The following is a 22,145-nucleotide window of genomic DNA, read 5'->3' on the forward strand; positions in this document are numbered from 1 at the left end:
ACATGTGCTCGTTAAGGAACTACGATTCGTAGAAATAAACAGGCTTTTTATTCAGTTATTCCGTTAACGCGTGCGTTAAAGAACTTGTGGAATTCGTATATTGAAATAATAATCTGAATTTATCTGTTTACACGAGTGAATTATATTTAACGTCTTTTATCGTCTGAGTTAGTTTCTATCAGCATACTGAAATACTTCGTGAATTAACTTGCATACGATACATTAATGCAAGAATCTACTTTCATGTTACGTCAAAACATTTGTAAAGTTGTCGTATCATTCATCGACCGTAAGTATGCGTTTACACATTTTTAGAAATAGCCATCCTATAGTTACACAGTTATAACACGATGACGCATTGTCAGCATATAACAATTAAGGACGTTGAAAGACTTTGATGCTTAAAAATTATTCTTTGTGCATTTGTTAGTAACATTTTTAGTAACAAACATATATTTTACTAATATTTTTCTTATTATAATGTATTGTATAATATATTAAGAATACTTTTAGTAACATATAGTGTTTATAGTGTTTTTATATATTTATAAATGTTTAATATATTTTAATAATGTATTCTTTAAATTAATTTTAATGCATGTTTTTTTAATCAGTTATGTCGTATACGATCATCCATCAGTTCAGTTTGAAAAATTCTCGTCTACTAGCAGGTAACCATTAGATCTGAGGATACGTAATAAGTTACGCGCGTATCCCTATTCTTATAACGTATCGATACTGAACGACGATGGAAAGCAGTTGCTAAGTCGGTGAATGAGTTACCATTTGTAATCGTGTTAGTCTAATCGGTGTTATAGGAAGTCCACGTTAAAGGTAAAAGGGACCAGAGGCACTAAAACGGTCCTATTAAGCCTCTATAGAGAAGCACTATTGGGCCACCCTATTCTCACACAATGACGAGTAATAACTTTTCGTGGAACCAACCTCATCGTAGATATATTTAGGAGGAGAAATCGAAACGATTTCATGCTTATCAGAACAGTTTTCGTTTCTTTTGTTGGTGAATTTATTAATAAAGATACACTAAATCGATACAAAATAAAACTACTTCTGCTAAAGGTTAATCGAACAAAGTCTCCTTCCAAAGCATTATTCTTCAACCCACAGAAAACTAGGCAGCGGAATAAAGCGTAAAAAACACGCGAACGTAACATTATTGCGTAATAACATATTTGTAGATTCGAAGATCGAAGAATTTGAAGATCTGAAAACTTCGAAATTTGAGTGTGAATTGTTGCGTTAACGTCAGCAACGCTGATCCTTAATGCTTCACGAGAATTTCTATTTGTAACGAAAAGAAATTCAACAGTTATCTTTATTTATATAAAACGTGCATATAAAATTAAGCAGCTGCGTAGATGCTTCATACGGATAATTTTAATAGCGACTACTTCCACCATAAACGTCGTTTCGTGCGATTTATCCAGCAATATTACGAATTACTTGAACGAGCTGGCCAATTTAAGATACCATTTAATCGAAGATGCAAGGATTTCAGCGTAAACGTCGTAACTGAAATGCAAGCGTGCGTAATAGCGAGATGAGAAATTAAAGTCGTATTAATATCAGGCTGGAGGGAGCAGAAGCAAAAGTCGAGATATCTCCGAGCGCGTTCGGAATGTTTCTGGAATCTCGACGGAATGTATAAGGGGAATGAACACCTTGCGATAATTTATCGAGTAGCCGAAGTAGGCTTAATCCGTTAATAAGACCTCCCTTTCCCGTTCTCTCCTTTTTTAACCGGACAGACAAAAAAGGGATGGCGACGCACGACTCCGCCCAATGAATTATTACAAGCGGTATCCTATCTTCGAATCTGCAAAGTTTCAGAGATCTTTTTCTCATCCTCCTTTCGTATCTTTCCTCTCTAGTATTTCCTTTGCTGTGCGTTATAAGAAAGAGCCGTTCAATGAATCTACAGAAATCGTATAATGACAGAGGAAAAATGTATTATTTTGCATTCGTTATTAATTTTAAGCATAAATTAGTCTACGATTAACGAATTGAATTAAATCGGTGATAGCTTAAACGAAGGAGAAAGAAAACATATTATAAACTCCCTTATATTTTAACGATTAAATGAAATTGTTTAATAATCAATAAGTGTTTTGTTATATCTCATGTATTATCAAGAAAGATGAAAATTTATTTTATTGGTTATAAATTAAATTTTCAATTTGACGATATCGACGTATGCTTCAAAGAACACAATATAATATGATAATATTTTGATCATACAAACCGTAATCAATTTTTCCATTTGTTAATGTTTTCCTGACACGTGGATTCCCATTCTTGGTGTATTCGTTGCAATTCAAGGTGTGTAACATTCACGTTCTTAAGCTTCATTACCATATTCGTTCGTTTGCTACGGAGTCCCTGCATGCCTATTACGCAGTTATTACACTGTCACTTCTCCAGACCGGTTACCATATTTGAATATTGATTTAGCTGATTATTTTTTTATCGACACCATGGAAATTCGATCGCTATTTGTAGTTATTTTGAAAAATTATCAGTAACGCGAAAGTATAGGGAAGGACGCCGCTCGCTTTGCGCTCCTCCTCGTGTTCTTATTACACACTCTATGCATGAGGAACATCCGCAAACTTTTATGAAATTTCCCCCATCATGCTACGTTACAATTTACGATAAGTAGATTAATCAAAATTGCAGGGACGACGATTCATGTCGTTTTCATGTCATTATAACATTAATTTATGTTACAATATAAATTGTTGAAATACAGTTATCGTAAGTATAAACTCCATTTTTATACTTATTTGAAATAATCAATATAGTCATAATTTGTTGTTACAACTTATTACCTAATAAGTACAAAGTATAAAAATTATAAGAACACATATAGTATAGATACTATATAGTATCTGCAACTAATTTATAATAATTTACGTTCTTTCAAGTAACTTTCATTAATATATATAAATCGACGCAATGCAACTTACGTTCAAAAACAACTTGTTGGTCACAAACTGCAATATAATGAGATAATAATTGCAGCTATAGTGTAACAATAATCGTAAGAAAAATTCTCTGCAAGTTAAACACGTATCCAGAATTTTCTAAGTTTTGTAATAATTTCTCAAGAATAATCGTAAAAGAAATGTTAAAATATGATGAAAATTGATAAAATTCTTTGGAAGAAAAAATTACATTACATTTTTTCATTTCATTCCCGTAATCAAAATTTTATGAAATTCGGAATACGCGTCTTCTTGATTTTCCAAAGGTAAATATATGTGTTCTTTTTCCTTTCAGATTCCTTAAAACGATGGATGATTTTATGTCAGCTTGTGGTGAAGGTGAGTCTGCATTACATCATACTGGCTCTGTATATTCTACTTGTAATATCATCAATCTTGTCTACTATTATTCTAATATGCTACATTCCAAATATCTTCCCTCAACTCTTTATTCGAAAAATGCTTCCATTTTCTTAACTACAAAGGATTGAAATATTTCCTTCTGAACAATGTCAAATAAATTTTCATTTTAGAAAATTTTCGAGGAAATATCGACAACAAATTAAATTACTAAAATTCTTAAATTACATTTCTTTATTGGAAATTGTTTGTCGTTTGATTGATTTTTTATTATGAAAGAAGGAATATAATGCAAAATGGTTCTAATTATTAATCGGATTAAATTTAGATTTTAAATTAAACTTGTAATTATGCATTATACAATACTGAAAATACACACTCACGCTCTATAACAATGTAACTAATTTCTGATGTTAATTACGGATGATGACAATAAGATAAAAGTAGTTACAAAATACGTATGTCTGGACAAGAGAGTTGTATGGCTTTTATAATATTACGTATTGCGATGTGAAAGTAATGTATGCATCGATTTAAAACGTAGCAATTTATATAACGCAATCTAGACTCAGTGATTTATAGAAATAATTTACGTACGTTACATATTATCTCAACAAATAGTTTATGGAAGAAACTAAGAATCTGAGTAAATCATCGTGTTCCTATGTTGGTAAAGGTTAAGTCCATGAAAATGAACCTGAAACATTCGTACGGTTATTTTAACTGTAAAATGCAGTTTGGCTTCTGCGGCTGGGAAAAAAGAAACGATTTCCAGGAAAAATGAGAATGACGACGGTGATCACGCTACGAATCTGGACAGAGTTTCTGAAGCAGTGGATCGCCCACGCACAGCCACGTATACCAGGGCGTTGTTAATTATCTGCCGCCGTTTATCAACCGGTAGAGCAGAAACTTTCCTTTGGCATTTCTCCTTCCTCTTTCTTTCATTCGCTTCTCATCCTCCTCGGACCTTTCCGTTCTCTTTTTTCCTTTCTATTCCATCTCTGTTTTTCTTCTTCCAAACCTTCTCGATCTGATATTTATATACACGAGACAGACAAGATCAATGAACAATGTGACAGAATTGTGACAATTTTACATGGATAATATTATACTGTTAAATATGTTATGATAGTTTTATAGTGTGTGAATAACAGTATAAAATTTGAATTCTATTTTATATTAGATAATAGTATAAAAAACATAAAAGTAATAAAAAATATTCTAGAAGATCTCGATTTTTGAAAGAAATTAGTGAAAGAATAAAGAATATCTTTAAATTATATAAGTAGATCATGGAATAAATCTATAAGTTACATTATAAGAAAGATTAAAACTTGTGTGGTACTTATAGAATTATACACAATATAAAATAGAAACATCAAGTAACATATTTTTTTTCATGTTATTTTGTCTTTTCTTCGTGTAATATTCGAAAAAAGATGTACATGTTAATAATGAATACTGTTTATAGTGCTTAAAATGTTCGTGGAAAGGTTACAAATCGAAGAAGCGAAACTCGGAAGAGAGCTGACTGAAAAACGTGTCGAAACACATTCCAAAGCGAAGACGCCGCTGCATCGACCATCCATTGACCGTCACTTAGCATTTATCAATACCTTCCATCCAACGCCCATTATCCTATTGACACGCCACAGTGTAAAAGAAGAAACTCTTAATTGCAATTTCGATATATTTCCTCATTATTACGGGCTTCTGAAACGTTCATTTGTATCTTTTCCCGCAATTTATTTTAATGTAATTTTCAATGTACAGTTAATTACCCTAACATAAATATAAATACTCTCATTTTTACATTCAAATTGATAATAATAATCGCGGATATTTTCTTTTATAACGCGGTAACATTGTATGTTAGATCTGCATTAGAAGCGTTGAAAATAATTTATATTAAAAGGCTGTAACACGTAATAGAACTTTTTATTAATATCTATACAAGAAGATTAATATCGAAAAAGAATCAGTAAATATGTAAGTAATTTCCACTGGCAATATCATAAATAATTTATAACTTATGTACCCCAATTTTCAAAGTTTATCATATATGTTTAGATAACATTTTGTATTATTGTAATGTATTGTCATAACTTATTAACGTCGATGTGATATATATAACTGTTTACACACCTACTATAAGGTGTATTTATAAACAATACATATCTAAATTGCATGATGATGTTATTAATATTAGACATTAATCAAGATCAAAGTTTATCGTTGCTATATTAGGAAGCGTTAGGCAGTGCTATATTAGGAGATTAAATATAAAATGTAAATTACGTCTTTAAAGCTAGTGCAAAATATCGTATTAACTGTAAGATGAATTTACTATCAGAAAGCCAGAATTTTAACCAATCAATGAATAATCACAGAGGACAATATGTAGATTTCTTGCATTCTACCTATATGAATTGTGGATTTAGATCTCGTAGGGATTTCAATTCTTCGCAGCACTGTTTCTTGCACTGTTACGTAAACAACTCCATCTAGTGGATTTTATTTCTATCCGGTGTAATTCGAGCCAGTTTAACGTAAGACGTAACATAGCATCAGTGATTTATATTCGACCACGTGTTTCTGGATTCCTACATTTTCTCGCAAGTTTATTTTGCCTGCCCATACACCGGTAACTACTATTTATCATTTCAATGAACTTTCGCGATTGTATAATTAAAGGTGTCGCGTGAACAGTAGCCTATATAATATCTAGGCTGTTAGCGATACTGGCGCGGTTGTACGTGCCGTGAGAGTACGTTATTATAATTTCTCTGGCAGCGGCATTTCACGAAGGTACGCAAGGTGAGAGATAAGTAAGCCGAGTCCATTTACAGTGGCTAGTGATTTATTGGCCGCGGAACATAAGATGTCGTTAATCGTCTTGCATCCATCCTGCGTGTCATGTAGCACTCTCGACGAATCACCTATGTGTATAGGTGCACGTTTATACGCGTTTGCGATGCTCCACATGTATAGTTCGTGTGTAGAGCCAGCGATACGAGGCACATTCGAGAAGTTCGATCGTTCGATTGATTTAAGACGGCAGTAATCGGCTGGCCGAAAAGCCGTCGCGTTCTCTGTATGTATCGACGATATTTTCATGTTTATGTACGCGCACGACTGGACGTTAAAGTCCTTCCCCGTTTCAGCGGCTCTTACATATATTTTCAGAGGAGTTTACGCTCTTACTAGAAGATGCAGGAACACGAAAGGGGAACCCATGGTCCCTTTCTACCAGAGGCTATTTGAGCCGACATACCTCCCGCTTATATATCATATTGCCACATTAACCACGTCGCTTCGGGTCGTACTTCGCGACTACTCTAGTAGCCCGAAAACCAACCTTAACGTTTACCAAGGACTGACATGCAATACCAGGTACTCTCTACCCTTCTGCCTATATACCCCTTTTTTTATTTCGCAACCACCTTGTCCGACCAATTACGCTTAAACTTCAAGTTGTTTTGACAACAATTCTCAGATTTTATTATCAATCATTAAATGAAACTTTTTAATTCGTTCCGAATATCTACTGTACCTACCACTTCTTATAATGATTTTAAAACCGCTATTTTTTGGATCCTATATCCCCATTTATATTTATATTATAATCCTCGACCCCATTTATATTTCATGTTACGAAGTAGTAGCATCTCTTAATCTGTTGATTAATAAATTTAAGTTTCTTTAAAATAATAAATGGAATCCTTATACGAAATGGAGAATCAATTTAGAATTGTTATAAAAGCGAGAAAATAACGGTTGTATAACCGATATGGGATAAATTTCGGTTCCTTATAACAGTTATTCAGAATAAAGATAGCACATAACTGTTTTAAGAACCGAAATCGATATCATAACTGTTCTCTATCCCTGGTTCCTACTCGTCCGCCACTAAGGTGAATAGAAACATGGATTGGATTTACATTGAATTTCTTTCTTACGTTTTAGAGGACTGAAAGACCTTTCTGGTACTGGGAAAAATATTATTTCCATATCGAAGATATTGTTCGGCGATTCGAACGTAACCTTACGATAATCAGAGATGTTCTAAAGAAGGAAAAGGAATAATCTTGAGAATGTAATTTTTAGTTATGCCATTTGTTTTGACTGATTGATGTAATATCGCATAATGAATGACCACTCCTTAGCTAGAACCATAACCATTCGTTTACGCAGTAGTATAGGAAGATTGATCGCTTGACCAACATGATTTCAATTAATACTGATAATCAAGGTTACGTTTGAGAAACATCTAAGCAACGGAAACATCGACTATAATCATCAACCACGGGTAACAATAGATTGAACACGTTAGAACGAGAGCCTACGCTTAAAAGATATTAATTACTATGTCATAGTTTTGATATTACCGAAGGAAAAGATGTATTACTGGATATTTAATCATCTGTGAAAATCAATACAGCGCATCAGAAAAGGTCGTAGGTCTTTGGCAATCTCTCTGAAGATCGGCTTATTTACCAGACTTAGTATGTCGGAGCTCCGCAGGGGTGCACGCTCTAGATTTACATTAGATGCCGACGTGTTCTGAGAATATTCCTGTCTTCTGCGCGACATATGTTTCTTCGTATGCAAAAACGAGATGACCCTGTGATAGATAGGAATGTGGTATAAGTCAGCCTTGCTCGTTCTCCACGTATAAAACAGGCAACCTTGAATTATTTCTGTGTGTCCGCGTTCTTTTGAATTAAATACGCATGTCTTCGTTTCTCAATCTCTTCTCATGGATTGTTAAATGTCTTTTCATCGGACATATTTTTTAAATGAATTATTGATGTACCATTGTATAATATTATACGTTAACATGTTCATTCCTCATGCCGTGTGTGCGCAGCATTGTACATTATTAATAACTCTAACAAACTATTGATTAATTAACGGATAAACGAATTTGTGAATGTAGTATGTATAAATTTCTTCGTACTAAAACGTGCCAAATGAGACATATCAAGTTTATTATAATTTTAAATTAACGATTCAATACGGAACACAGGTTTCACCAAGACCGTAATGATCTGTTGCGTTTATCTTATTTACTGTAAGTCAAATTCTTGCGAACGGAGCGCGTATTTTGGTATTTTCACTATTCTCAGTGCTGAGAATGCCATATCAAGATATCCAAGGGCGCATTCTGATTTTTACATTTCTTGCGAACATCGAAGATATAATTTTCCACAGCTTGCTGTTAAATTCACCGGTATATTGCATAGTAGTGCTAAAGTATCAAACTTTCCGCTCCGCGTGTAAATCGCATCGCGTTTCTGCGAACGATCCTTTTAAGAAGCTCGCCAAGGTCAAACAACATATCGCATGATCTTCGATGGCCACTTAATTCCCAGTGTAACCCGAGGTAAAGAGGTACGAAGTGGCTCTAAAGTGCTCGGTACTTATCCACAGCTCATGCGGAAAAGGGAAATACGGAGGATGAAATTGAAGGAGAAAAGAGGCGATAGGGTTGTGGCGATCGTTATTACGCGGCTACTTTCATCAGTGTTGTGGCCCTTACGTGAAAGCGCCGAGTCGAGTCACGAATCGTCGTGTATTCGTCGCAGATTTTACCGGTAATTTGCGGTAATATTATAATCAGCCCCTTGCTGAACCTGAGGAGGTGCCGACCCTGTGCTCTGGGCTAAATTGATGACCCGTGGAATCGTACGTCTCGCCTTATGTATGCTCCTCTTATTGGACTTGCTTCGCGCGAGTACATCTTTTTAGTATCCTTTTCTTACGTCATTAACCCACCGAACCCTCGAAAATATTTTTTACAGTTAACACCTTTGAATGCACGTCGCTAGTTATTCTTATATATTAATATCTCAACACGAACATATTATTCTGTGAATTTATTACGGTTCTTTGGTTTAAATATAATTATTGAGTCGGGTGTTAAGTATTTCTTCGATTTCTCAGATTTATGACACAGGCAGACGCATAATTGCTATTTTTACTATAGATTTCAGATCTATCGTTGTTCAATCTTTTTGCTTAAAAGGTTGAAGCTTAGAAATTACTCTGCGCTCGCGGAATTGCACATCTGCGGGCCAGATGAGTTATTAAGCTTTCGCCTCTGCACCCTTAATAGTAATGACGTGTCATAAACCTGTAGCTCAGTACTTAAACACATTGACAATCAGCAAACGAAATTGCTTTTTGGGCCTAATTCGCGCCGCTGGACCCGTGACTTGCACCAACTTGATGGGGAGTGCTCGAGGTTTAGATAGAGTCGTGCAAAGGGACACGATAGGCACTGATTAACCAATTAAGTAAATTGGCTATATTTAGTTTAAAGGGACGTCCAAACATTCAGTTTCTTCGAGTGGAAGTTTCGTAAGATTTCTCGCACATGGTTTTCACAGTGTGCAAGTACATCTGTATCGTATAGTTTTGCTTTATAGTGTAATTGAGAACAAAGCGGTTTTCGTATATCACCAAAAGGTTGATCCTTCGAAAGTGATATTTTATAGTCGGCACACCATCGTGCCACGAGCGCTAAACATCAATCACTATATATAACTTCATGTTATTGAAAAATTGGTTGTTTTGAAAATATTTAAATGAATAGAATTTAGTCGAAGTATTAATATAATGATTATAGTAGTGACTATTTGTAGTATATTTTTGACTGGAGAGCATCTTAAATGTAAAATTTTGTATCTTTTAAGTTATCCGCGATATCTCTATGTACAATGCTAATGTGTACTTGAATGCAAATTCAATTGCTGCTTTGTTCTTTTGTTCCAGACGATATTGTGGGAGTTCATTGCACTCATGGCGTAAACCGTTCGGGATATCTTATTTGTAGGTTAGTATACTATATTAAGCAAAATATCAAATATGGTTATCAAAGATCATCTCAGATATGTTTTACATGTTGAAAGATTATATGTATATATATATGTATATATATTAGGTCATCCCATAAGTTCGTTCCGTTTTTCGAGCGGTTATATATGTTAAGATTGTTTACATATCTTTCAGTTTCATGAAAAAATGTAATCCCCCTCTCGTTGTACAACTTCTTCCCATTTTTCAAGCGCATTGGTCCCTTATCGCCGTATGTTTATAAATCGACATATGAAATGTATACACAAAAGTCGGCACGAACTTATGGGATGACCTAATATATACATATAAGATTTTACAAAATCACTACGTTATTAATTTGCAATAAAATTAATAAAACTAATGATGTACATAAATTCATTTATTTTGTTACAGGTATCTTGTACAGCAATTAGGTTGGGAAGTCGATGCCTGTTTAAAAGGTAAGTGAACCATAAATTACAAAATTCATACTTTTATAAACATAATTACATAGGAACTAAATAAATATATATATACTTCACCTACTAAATGTTATAATGAATACTTTACTGCAGTATCGGAAAAAGGATAGGATTAGGATAATTTAGATTTGTAAAATTCTCCTAATACTATTTATTAAGATAAATGAAAATAACAGAGATTAATTGGACAGAGAACGATAAATGTTCAACTTGAACTAAAACACAAAAGTCTTATTCCGCTCAAATAACTCTCGCAACTCTATAACTCTCGTCTTCGACATCTGCACTCGCACGCTTTCGCTTCTCGACTCACTGCACGCCTTTTGCATTCGTTCTCGCCGGCGTCTCAACTAACACCGCCTTTAGCATCTCTTTTGTCTTTTCCCGCCCTATCGCTCACGTGTCCCGAAAACGCCCGTGGCCAGGGTCACGCAGGCCTTTTCCACGAAACTGTTCACTTGAAAGGACCGACGACACATTGATGTACCCGACGATGCCACGGCTCTCGCGACATTGTTTACGATTCAGCCGATATCTTAGGCCTTTTGTCCACGATACTACATTACTTTGATGAATACTGTGCCTAGTTTTGTATGTCATGCGCATGCCATGGATTCGTACACATTTTAGTCTCCCACAAATGCATAAATATTCGCAGTCTAATAACGACAGATTATAATTCTATCTATATTGAACGCATCAAATAAGGTCAACTACGTTGCCATAGATACACGCGAAAAATGGGGAAAAATATAGGTTAAAGAAAAATTCCTTTCTAAAATTCATATGTTTATTGAAATTTAACTTTTCCCGTTTGTTTCTATACCTGTTACACAAGCGCATTTTACGTATTTGTTTCAGCATTCGAAGAGGCTCGCGGCTATCAGATCGAGCGTGAAAACTATATATACGCGTTGCAGAATATACCCCGCGAGAAAAGCAAAACGGGTAAAAGCAAAGCGCGACCAAGGGATTGGCTTCCACACCCAACCCAAGCATATACGATGGGGCCGCCAGGTCCCGTACCACCGCGACGCGGTTTCACAAAAGATGGTCCATTTTCGTTGCCACATTTCGGTTTTGGCGGTCCGCCAGCAGGCTTTCGTCCTATGCTACCTCCACCTGGCATGCCGTTGGTACCACCGCCACCAGGTCCTTCGTCTATGTACGGACCTAGGTCATTCAGGTACAGACCGCCACTGCGACCAGCCATGTGTCCACCGCCACCTCGACCAGGTTTCGCATTCCCTATTCCAGGTTTTCCGCCACCATGTCTGTCCAGAACACCCGCTGGAAGGTTACCTCATGTTCCACCGACTCGGTTACCACCGCCAAAAATCCCTCCACATCCCCTTCCACATTCTTCGTCAACGCAACCTGTTGTTTTGAAACGATTGCAAGGGCAAAAACGGAAATCTAATATACGAAATGGCATTGTGTCGTTATCTAGAAATCCCACCGGTGTTATTAGGCAAAGTAGCCAAATGAGTAGGATAATGCCGAAGTTAGTGAAAGAACAGGACTTCACGGTAGATACGTTCGAAGAAAATTTACTCGCCGCCTCGACTCAATCGAACAGGCGGCCAACGAAAGAAAAATTCAATCAAACCAAGTGACGACGTGCCATTTAGGAGTCATGATACGTTTACTTAAACGTTCCACATCCCGTGTAATTCGCTGTTACCGAAATTGGCAGTTTTCTGCGATGGTTTCGTTAGCCATTAAAGGAGCAAGCAGTTGCGAGAATGGACAACGGCAACTAATTAACATGACTATGGAAATTTGTTTGACATGGACAGCAAAGAAGCATAAAGATATACTTTGAGTGTGTTTATATGAAATGTGAAAACTTGTACAGTACGATTGATGGTCATTCTATACGACGCCCTTTTCTCGTTACCCCATGCAACATGTTCCTTGATACTATTTTGACGAGTATTTTCATCCTTTGCTGAGAATAAATACACTTTGTCGATGATATTATTATGATCCAATCCATCACCATTCTCCTTCTGTAATTAATTATTTAAATAACTCGTGCCCGAGGATTATGATCTAGTACTTAATTGACCACAGGCGATTATTGCTATCGTTAATTCCGACTTGAAAGATTACAGTTCGATCTCTGTGCTTAGTTTTATAGTGAAAATAAATCTTTCGAACAGAGTTAGCCTTAAGTACGGTATTTGCAAACACTGTATATTATATCTTTAAATACGTGTGGATAATTAAAATGGCTCGTTAATTATATTTTATGACTGCAAATACGATGAATCCTTAATTTCTCGGTCGGCTTCTTTCCTTACAGGTCATTTCGAGCGACCTTCTTTTAAAAAATCTATTTTTTTTTTATTAAGGACTACTTGTTCATTATGATTGACTAGTAATGATTATGGTAATAAAAGATTATCGTATACTAAGGTATAATATGTTAGGTCTATTACTTATTTCGTTGATAATAATGTATTTATCTCTGTACAGATTAAATCTAAAGTATATTAACTTGAAAATATTTCTGACCAAGAGTTTTTGTAAATACTGTGCTGCAAACATTTATTTTCATTCTATACTTAACATAATAATTGTGCTATTTCTTCGTAAATCATTCCATATTATGATCTTTGTGTGTAATTCGATCCTTTCATATTTTTCATTAATTGTATCGTATGTTAATAACGGTAAGAAACAATGTGATGAGAAGAAGAATTTCTACTTGATTTCCTTACCGTCGTTGGCATTTGCATTCTATGAATGGAATACGGTAGATGTAATTTCTCGTTGTAAATCATGAAGATTAAGAAAATTTTTTGTTAGAAAATATGTTACACAATCAATGTTATTAGCAATGTCACGTAAAGACAAAAGCATCTATTCTTTGTTCAATAAGATAGAGCTTGAACCGTTTGAAAAGTAAAACGCGAGGAGACTATACTTTACCAGCTTTTCGTAGTATTTAAAATAACTCGTATGTATAATTAAATGTGGAAGATGCGTAACACGTTGAAATCAAGATATTTTCTTGCAGATTTTATGACCTGATGAAATTGTGATTAAAAAAAATTTATCTGCATACTGTTACAGAGAATTTATATTTTACATGTAACATTTTATATTAGTAAATATTTCGAGTATGAACGTAATCGTCTTAAGGGGGTATACTGAATTAGAATGTTCTAAAACAGCGTTTTTTTGTGATTTTTTTTTTAGAAGGGAAAGAAAGAAATGAAATTATTAAATTTTGAGATATGATTATATATTTAACGAATACAACAAAATTTTTTTAAAGTAAAAAAAATAAATTATAACAGATTTCTAAGCCCATTTCATGGGCGTCTTGTCGCTACGGTCTTGAATCGGCGGGAAAGATCCACCTTGTAATTCTTGACTGAAACAAAGAACCAAAAAAAGATGAAATTATTATATATTTTTCTTCTGGATGAACTAAACAACGGCAGAAAAAAAGTTTATTTAAATAATTGTTAGTTTACTTTTTTTAAACACATTTTTTTAAACCCACCAAAATTTTTAATTTCACATTTTTTAATAAATTTATTCAAAATTATTTAATTAAATTAAATTAATTAAAATTATAAAAATATATAACAATTTAATCCTTTTTTGGTTTTGCAAAATTCCGACAGTTAACGAAGCTACAGCGATCATGCGTTTTTGCGTTATTTCGTATAAAATTGAAGTTCCAGTATTAGTTCAATGGGCGTCGTCGAATGTGTATCTTGCAACAGTTGTGTAATTCTCTTGTTGATCCTTTATGATTCGTTATTATTTAGATTATTTTGTTACTCTCTTAATTATACGTTTATCATTATTTAATTAGTTTCTTAGTTATATATTTATTTAGGCTTAGTTTACCTAGTTATTATATATTTATATAATTTGTAATAAATGAATATGAATACATTGAAACGGAAATTTTTGGACCAAGAAGGATGATCAATATTTAAAAAACTGGCACGAAAATATTAAAAAAAATCATCGACATCCGAATAGGCAAAATTTGAAAAGGGCCAGCGGCAGCAAATCAAAATAGAAGTAGGGGAATGCGATATACATGTATAGCCGGATAGGTACATATTATTGCGCGTGTATGTATAAATTTATTGTTGCACGTGGAATCAATATGTGATGTTACATTCGTATGAATATCGCATCATTATTAGATGAATCATAGAACAAGGAACATCATAGTTTGTCATGCAGCGAAGTTTAAAAATTTCGGGCTGAAAAGTTTCAATGTGTTGGCGAATTGGCCTTTTTCGCGCTTTGGATTTAAGGAATCTATTACAGTAAGTACTGAATTGTATTGTGTGATCCTTACACGGTCATAATATTTTACCTGAATTCTTGTCACATGTTGAGATGTAAATATGTAATATTTAATAAATTGCTTCGTTCGAGATAAAGCCAGGTATTTGATTGTGGGTAAAATCAGATACACGGGTATCAAAATGTCTTTTTGTCAAAATATTTTTATTCCTTTTGTTAACTATTTGTTTTGATGTGATCTTGTTATCAAGAGAAATTCTCATTGTAAGAAAGAAACGAAGAAAGTCATGTGAAGTATTTTCCATTACAAGATATTGGTACATTTTGAAGGGAATGTTATATTCTTCCCCTATGATTAATATTACATTACGTTATACTGATAATGTATTTTTCTTATAGGGGATGGTTTCTACTAAAAATGCAAATGTCTGCGGAAGAGATGTGCATATTTTGTGATTCTCTTTATATATTCGAAGGAGTTGATTAAATGCGTTATCTTATATGGCATAGGTGGATTTATGAAATCTGCACAAATGTTCAGGCTGGCAACGAGTCTTTTATTTGTGATTCTTTTTACTACATGAATTATAATAAATTTATGAATAAGTTGCAAATAAGCCAAATAAAAGTACCAAAAAAAAAAAAAAAAAAATAAACTAAAGCTATCTATGAATCAATTTTCACTTAATTAAATTAAGTTAATGTAAGTGAGCATAAATTAACATAAGTTAATATTTGGCGAAGTCACATAAAAAAACTTTCTTTATTAGTTTTAATATAAGTTTTAATATAAAAAAAAGAATAATAAAAATAGAGATTTTATAAATACATCATATTTTACGTGTTTTTTAACACACATATCAAAGTGCCAATTACGAAGAATCGTCAGGGAACATGCGGTCGATGTATAGAACTGTTCCAAAGATTACAAAAAAAAGTATTCTGTAATATTATGCAAATTATATAGAGGATGGAGACAATGGAACGTTCAAAGCTGCAATTGATGCAAAATCAGACCTTCTAGAGACCAAGTAATCCTCAAAAAGGAATACATTGGCCATGTGAAGAAAATGAGGAAAAGGATGGGAAGTCTGTTGCGAAATGCAAGGCAGTAAGCAAAAACTTATTGATAAATTAGTAAATGAATTGACCGTATATTATGATCTTGTTATGAAGAGAAATTCTCATTGTAAGAAATAAATGAAGAAAGTCATGCGAAGTACTTTCCATCACAAGATATCAACCAATGAAAATGTTCAGCAGCAAATGTGTTCAACTGACGAAAATTCTTGGTGCATTTGGCAACAAGCAAAGACAAATTATTTGTCGCTATTATGTGCACAAACGTCTCCCCCAAATTGTTCGAGATGTAATTGGTCCAATTTACGAAGAAGTCAACTTAGAAGACGTGTTAAAATTATGTGAACTTACACGAAGTTGGATTTACACAAAAGAATAACAAAAGTTTGAATTCATTGAAGATTTTACATTTAACGGAATAGAGGCAGATAGCCTTTCTAAAATGCCGTCGCCTGAAATCAGTGCTGTTACACAAGAGAAAAGATAAATTCGAAAGTTTGAATTCTCCTATTTGGACTATAGGGCTCCAGAAACATCAGTATACGAAAAACATACAATTGATATTGCAACATTTACAGTTGCCAGCGTCTTTAATGATAGCTACAAAAGCATTTTATCAATGATGCAGATAGCGCAATTAAACATTGAAATCGATTGTTTCAGCGTTTGCTAAATAACGGATGAGCAATATCTAAAGCTCGCTGCAGCAAAAGAAAGCTCGTATCCTTGCAGCAAAACAGAAAGGGACTTGAGATAGATTTTTTGACGATTTGAATTGTAACGTTTGAAATGGCGAACTCGAAAGTCTAATCACCGATGCAATGGTAGTGATTTTTTATGTAATAATCTCCTCTGTGCTATTCATACATTCGTGTCTAAAATTAATCATTTACCTAAATATACCGATGTTTCTCTAAAATTTTTTGAAGAAATTATTGTATACATGATTCATAAACAATGTAAGAATCTTATGCGTAAATCTCAACATGGCTTTATAATTGATAGGTCGACAGTTACAAAGCTATCGATTTTCGGTAATTATGTATCAACAGCTCCTGACAGAAGAAAGTAAATTCATGTTATCTTCACTGATTTTTCTAAGGTTTCTCAGACAATCAACCATCAAATACTCGCATAAAAGTTAGACAATTTTGGTTCCCGTGGAAGTATAATAGAACCTAAAGGGTGCGCGTTCCTAATAACTTTTCTAAGGTAATCAAAGCCAAATGAAGAGTATTGCCAGGATCACATCTTGGTCCATATTATCTGTTATTTTCGTCAATAATTTAACCAGTGAATTTGCCTATGTTAATGTGTTATTTATTATATTCTGTATATGAAAGTCGATTTAATCGAACATTAAGTGAACTTGCAATCTGTTCTAACCAGATTAGTGAACTGACGTTCTTTGAACGAACTGGAACTAAATATATCGAAATGCCGTATAACGCAGATTACGTAACGTAACGTAAATGTTCGACATTATCGAAGAAGTCTGCGATCCTCGGAGTTAGATATATTTACTATATTATAATATTATAAGAATTAAAAACGTCATTGAAATATTTATTGTAGTATATTCACGACTCTGTTTTCGTCAATGTATTCGTCGCACGATTAATAAGGCATAGAAACCTCTAAGCATAATAGAACGTTCATGCTCAACCTGTAACAGGTGTAACGTATTTAAAAGTGCTTTATATATCGATAATTAGGCTTATTTTAAAGTATGCCAGCATAATCTGGACTGTCGTCAATCAAGATAAATAAAAAAATAGATTTAAAAAAAAAAAAAAAATACAAGTTTCTTAGATTTTTATGGTTTATGACGGAAAATACTATGCTAGAAAACGATCATAGCTATAAGCTTATTCAAACCTCTCTTCATTGTTCTCCAGAAGAATGAAGACGTATTAACGATCTTATTTTTCCGTTCAAACTTATAAATGGAAAAATGAACTTAATGTTCTTTTAAGATCTTTTCGTTCCACCTTCTTCTCAAAATTGCTGCAGAACAGTGAAATACGTAACTCTTCAAGATCTTTGCTTTTGGATCTGTCAAATCCTTCAAAACTTCCATTCTACTTGTTGTTGACCATGACCATCCAAACAGAAATTAAACTTATTTCACTGTTTTCATACATTCTTTGTAATTTCGCGATAATATTATTTTACTCGTGCGTACTACGATATGACGAACAAAATTCTAAAATATTGTAAACCTGATTTGTAATGAGGCAGTTTCCCTTATATAAACGAATAAATAGATAAATAAACCTTTTTATAGTCCTTAGAATTCGTTAATTTTGCTAAGCAATAACTGTGTTATATTTTATATAAATGGTTCCTAATTTTCTCGTTTCGTATCTTAAGTACTTTTCTGTATATCTCAATAGAAATTGACGTAACTTTTATCGAGCGGAAGCAAGTTATTACGCTGTACAAAGCTTAACCGAAACAGTAATTTAAATTACCAATAAATTATTGTTACTGCGTGCACTCTCGTTTAAGGATCCTATAATATTCATAATACTTTAATTACTGTATTTCGCTATTGTATCTGTTTTATATTTGTATCACTGTTCTTAAACTATGTACCTTTAAATTTTTCTCTGTATTTCCTCACAAATATATATACAATGGGATATAGTAGAACGAAATAATTGGTCCTAGAACTTCATTATAACATCAGTTCGTTCTAACATACATATATGTAAATAAAAAATACATATATAAATGCGTACATTGTGATGTTATTCCTAAGAACTGTTCGTTATAATTATATTGCAGATGTTTATCACATATTTTTGTGAATATAATCGAACAAACAGTATCTAGCCAGAGATTCATTTCATCCACTAAACTTTAGAAATTTTTGCAAACATTTTATAATTTTAGATATAGAAATATCCAATTCGTAGAGTATTGGATATAAAACATCTAAAGCATTTCTATACTTCTTATATCCGATATTCTAAGCATCTAATAATCTTCTGTATTTCAAATATTTTATATTTTCCTATACTATGTTCAAATAGAGTGTTTTCGCACTTTCATATTTCCTGATCATGAACAAACATCAGCAGTCTAGTTAAAGCATTTATTTATTTTACGATCATTCGTTATAACATATCCCACTGTACCCTCTGGAACCTAAGCGTTCCTGAGTACCACACGGAATTCACGCACGTTGAACGCGCGATGCTAGATATTTGGAGGGCGAGAGGAATGGATTTCGCAACGTTTAAGTAAGGAATGTTCGATGTTTTACGTTGGTTCTGTTACGTAGGTAGGTATTGCACGTGATACAGACACGATGGAGAACGTACAGAGGGGACAAGGTCGGACACGGGCCGTGACTCGTCGACGTACGTCCCTTGTCTCGTTCTGAGATATTAAAGTGATTCAATATTCGGCTCCGGTCATAGGTCACTCGTGTAGGAGGGACATGTCTTTTATGCGCTTGTCCATATATCACGAACTGCCGTTGGCGTGCGTGGAATAATTCCACGAGAAATTGCACGCGTCATACGCGAGTAACGCCCTGAGACTCTTGGCGATCTGTGCCAGTGGCCTTGGATACGTAGCTTGAAACAAGGAAGAATATAAATCAACTATATGTAGATTACGTATCTAGCTATCAGCTATTTTATGTCTAATCATCGAACGCTTCAAGTTACAAACGCTGTTTTTTCTGTAAGAAAGAACATCATAAGTCGTATTTTCCATGTTTAATAAGGGAGCAGTTGAATATGAGATTTATTTGTTATATGTTTGTTTAAAGTATTGGCTAAGTTCCGAGTGGCAAATTCGTGATATATCAACGAAAGGGAAATGTAGAAGAAGAATAGAAAAACGTTATTGAAATAATATTTTAAGTGAAACTAATTGCTTGTAAAGGCGGATATTAATACATTGTTGGATAATAAAGAAAATAGAGAAACCCTACTCCTCTCTAATATTGGTAGTTTCTTATTATGCACTGTGCTTTTAGGCAACAGCGATCGTTACGCGTTTATCGATATTTTATTAATAAGGATTGTTAAATATAAGGAAAATGTAAAAAAGAAAGATAATTTTAGAAGGAAAGTATACGATTTCTTTGAGTCTCTCCAAGCGTGTACAGTGTTCGGTTTAATTGGAGGTGATTAGATATCTCGAAAAATATAGAATATATAAGGTATACAGTAAAGGTATACAGTGGAATTAAAAGATCAGCCAGTTTAAAAAAAGGGTTCTTCCCAAGCACTTTTGATTCCTATAATTGTGAAAAATATTGTATAAATGTTAGAATAAATATTTTTGTATAATATCTAAGTACGTAGCTGTTAAGGAAGTGTAACATCGTGAAGCATAAATTGCTCTTTGTTAACGAGGTATTGTATAAAAATGTAAGGAAACTGAAGCATATATTTCGTACAATGAAAATATTCCAAATGTACTTACGTCGCATGTGTTATTTTTTTAATATAAAAATATGTAAAATGGAGATTATGTAATTCTTACATACACGAAAATACATACACCTATTAATAACGCTTTATTTATTTTTTATTTATTTATTTACATTTATTTATTTTTATTTTATTTATTTATTTATTATTATTTATTTACACGCTACACTTTCCCAGGTATGTGTATGCGTATGTATATGTATTATGGTATTACATAGCAATTATGAGAAAAAAAGACACTGTGTATTTAAAATTGAATTATTTCGCTTGTCTCGTGTTTACTGTGATATAATATAATCAATGCTTAATGGGAGGGGTATGAAATGTAAAATAAGCAAAATGTGGGAACATACGAAGCAAAGCTATAGTATAATACATGTAAAGTAATTATTAGCTTCTAAACTATGAATATATGGAATGGTGATATCTTCGCACAGTTCCTGATAAATTTCTTCAAATTACAGGTTCGTAAATTATTCACCGTTCCAATTTGTCGAATAACCATGCAGCTTTGTTATTAAACACAATTCGAAGGATCAGTTTTCGTATCGGTGACCCGCGAAATCTGCAATCTTACGAGGCGAAGTAATACCGGCGAGAGACGTAGGTGAAAAATAAGTGAATTCAAAACAGATCTTAATCACAGGGAGAGAAAGGCAGCAAGAAACGACAAGCGATCAATCGAACGAAGAGTTTGCCGGTGATTTCGCTTAGGGTAATCTGTACGAATGACTTCTCCAAGAAAGTACGACGAACTGTGCAGCGAGTCACTGGGACGCGAAAGATTTTTGAAAGCGGACTCGATTCCCCGCGCGGAAGTAAATATCATCGTGGCGATTCGATGTGCCACTATGAAACTAGATCACACATATAGAAGCGTATAATTTGTCACGACGGAGTGGAACAATTCGAAAGGGTACACAAATCTCGGTAAGGCAATCGTAGTTGAGTTGGACGAACTAAAAGACAGCGGGGAAAGCGGAGCTCGAGGTGGAAGGATCGTCGCCCTGCTCACCGCGATTCCTGGTACACGGGGACAATTCAACAGCAACTTCTGCACAAGCCTGGCAACGATCACGAGAAATAATAGTCCACTTGAGTCGGCTAATGCTCGTCTTCCCTCGAGACAGTAGTTTTCCGCTAAGCATTCGCTCGCCACCTATCTCAGCTAGACATTAGATTTATCGACATATTTTCTCAGTCTTTTGCCAGACTTTATTTATTTTTGTACAACGACAATCCACCTCGTCCCAGTCTATACCAGTTCCCTTTCTCCCTTTCGACCCTCCTCGTTTCTGGCTATCTGAGAATTCTGTTCGCCTTGTTTCAGATTTGCCAGACATTGCGAAGGAATACGCTGGTTGAACAAGAGGAGACCCAAAACGATGATGCGAAATAGATAAAGGGGAACATTCTCGGTCATACTCGAAGAAAGGAATGTTCGCTGTCTGTTCGGTGTATATATACGTTTAAACTACCTAGTCGAATACTGTTGGACGTCGCAGCAGAAATTTTACCTGAAAAAGTGATTTCGTATTTTGAGAAAATAATTAAAATAATTTAATTTTGTAATTAAATATCTACTATATTTTAGGAAACTTTAATTATAATCTTGATAATTCGTCTGTGCAAGAACG

The 22,145-nt window shown here is 34.0% G+C and overlaps 1 protein-coding gene across 2 annotated transcripts in view; it reads left to right on the forward strand.

The window, feature by feature from the left end:
- The window catches only part of LOC126919875 (RNA/RNP complex-1-interacting phosphatase), a 43,263-nt gene extending 30,593 nt beyond the window's left edge, over nt 1–12,670 (forward strand). For both annotated transcript variants that reach the window (XM_050729534.1, XM_050729533.1), the window contains 4 exons: nt 3,301–3,344; nt 10,146–10,206; nt 10,623–10,669; nt 11,552–12,670. In XM_050729534.1, the coding sequence (XP_050585491.1) occupies nt 3,301–3,344; nt 10,146–10,206; nt 10,623–10,669; nt 11,552–12,306 (907 nt within the window). In that variant the 3' untranslated portion in view covers nt 12,307–12,670. The remainder of the gene's footprint in view (nt 1–3,300; nt 3,345–10,145; nt 10,207–10,622; nt 10,670–11,551) is intronic.
- The last annotated feature ends 9,475 nt before the right edge of the window (nt 12,671–22,145 follow it).

The sequence above is a fragment of the Bombus affinis genome, chromosome 8, assembly GCF_024516045.1.
Source record: "Bombus affinis isolate iyBomAffi1 chromosome 8, iyBomAffi1.2, whole genome shotgun sequence".
NCBI classification, from domain to species: Eukaryota; Metazoa; Arthropoda; class Insecta; order Hymenoptera; family Apidae; genus Bombus; species Bombus affinis.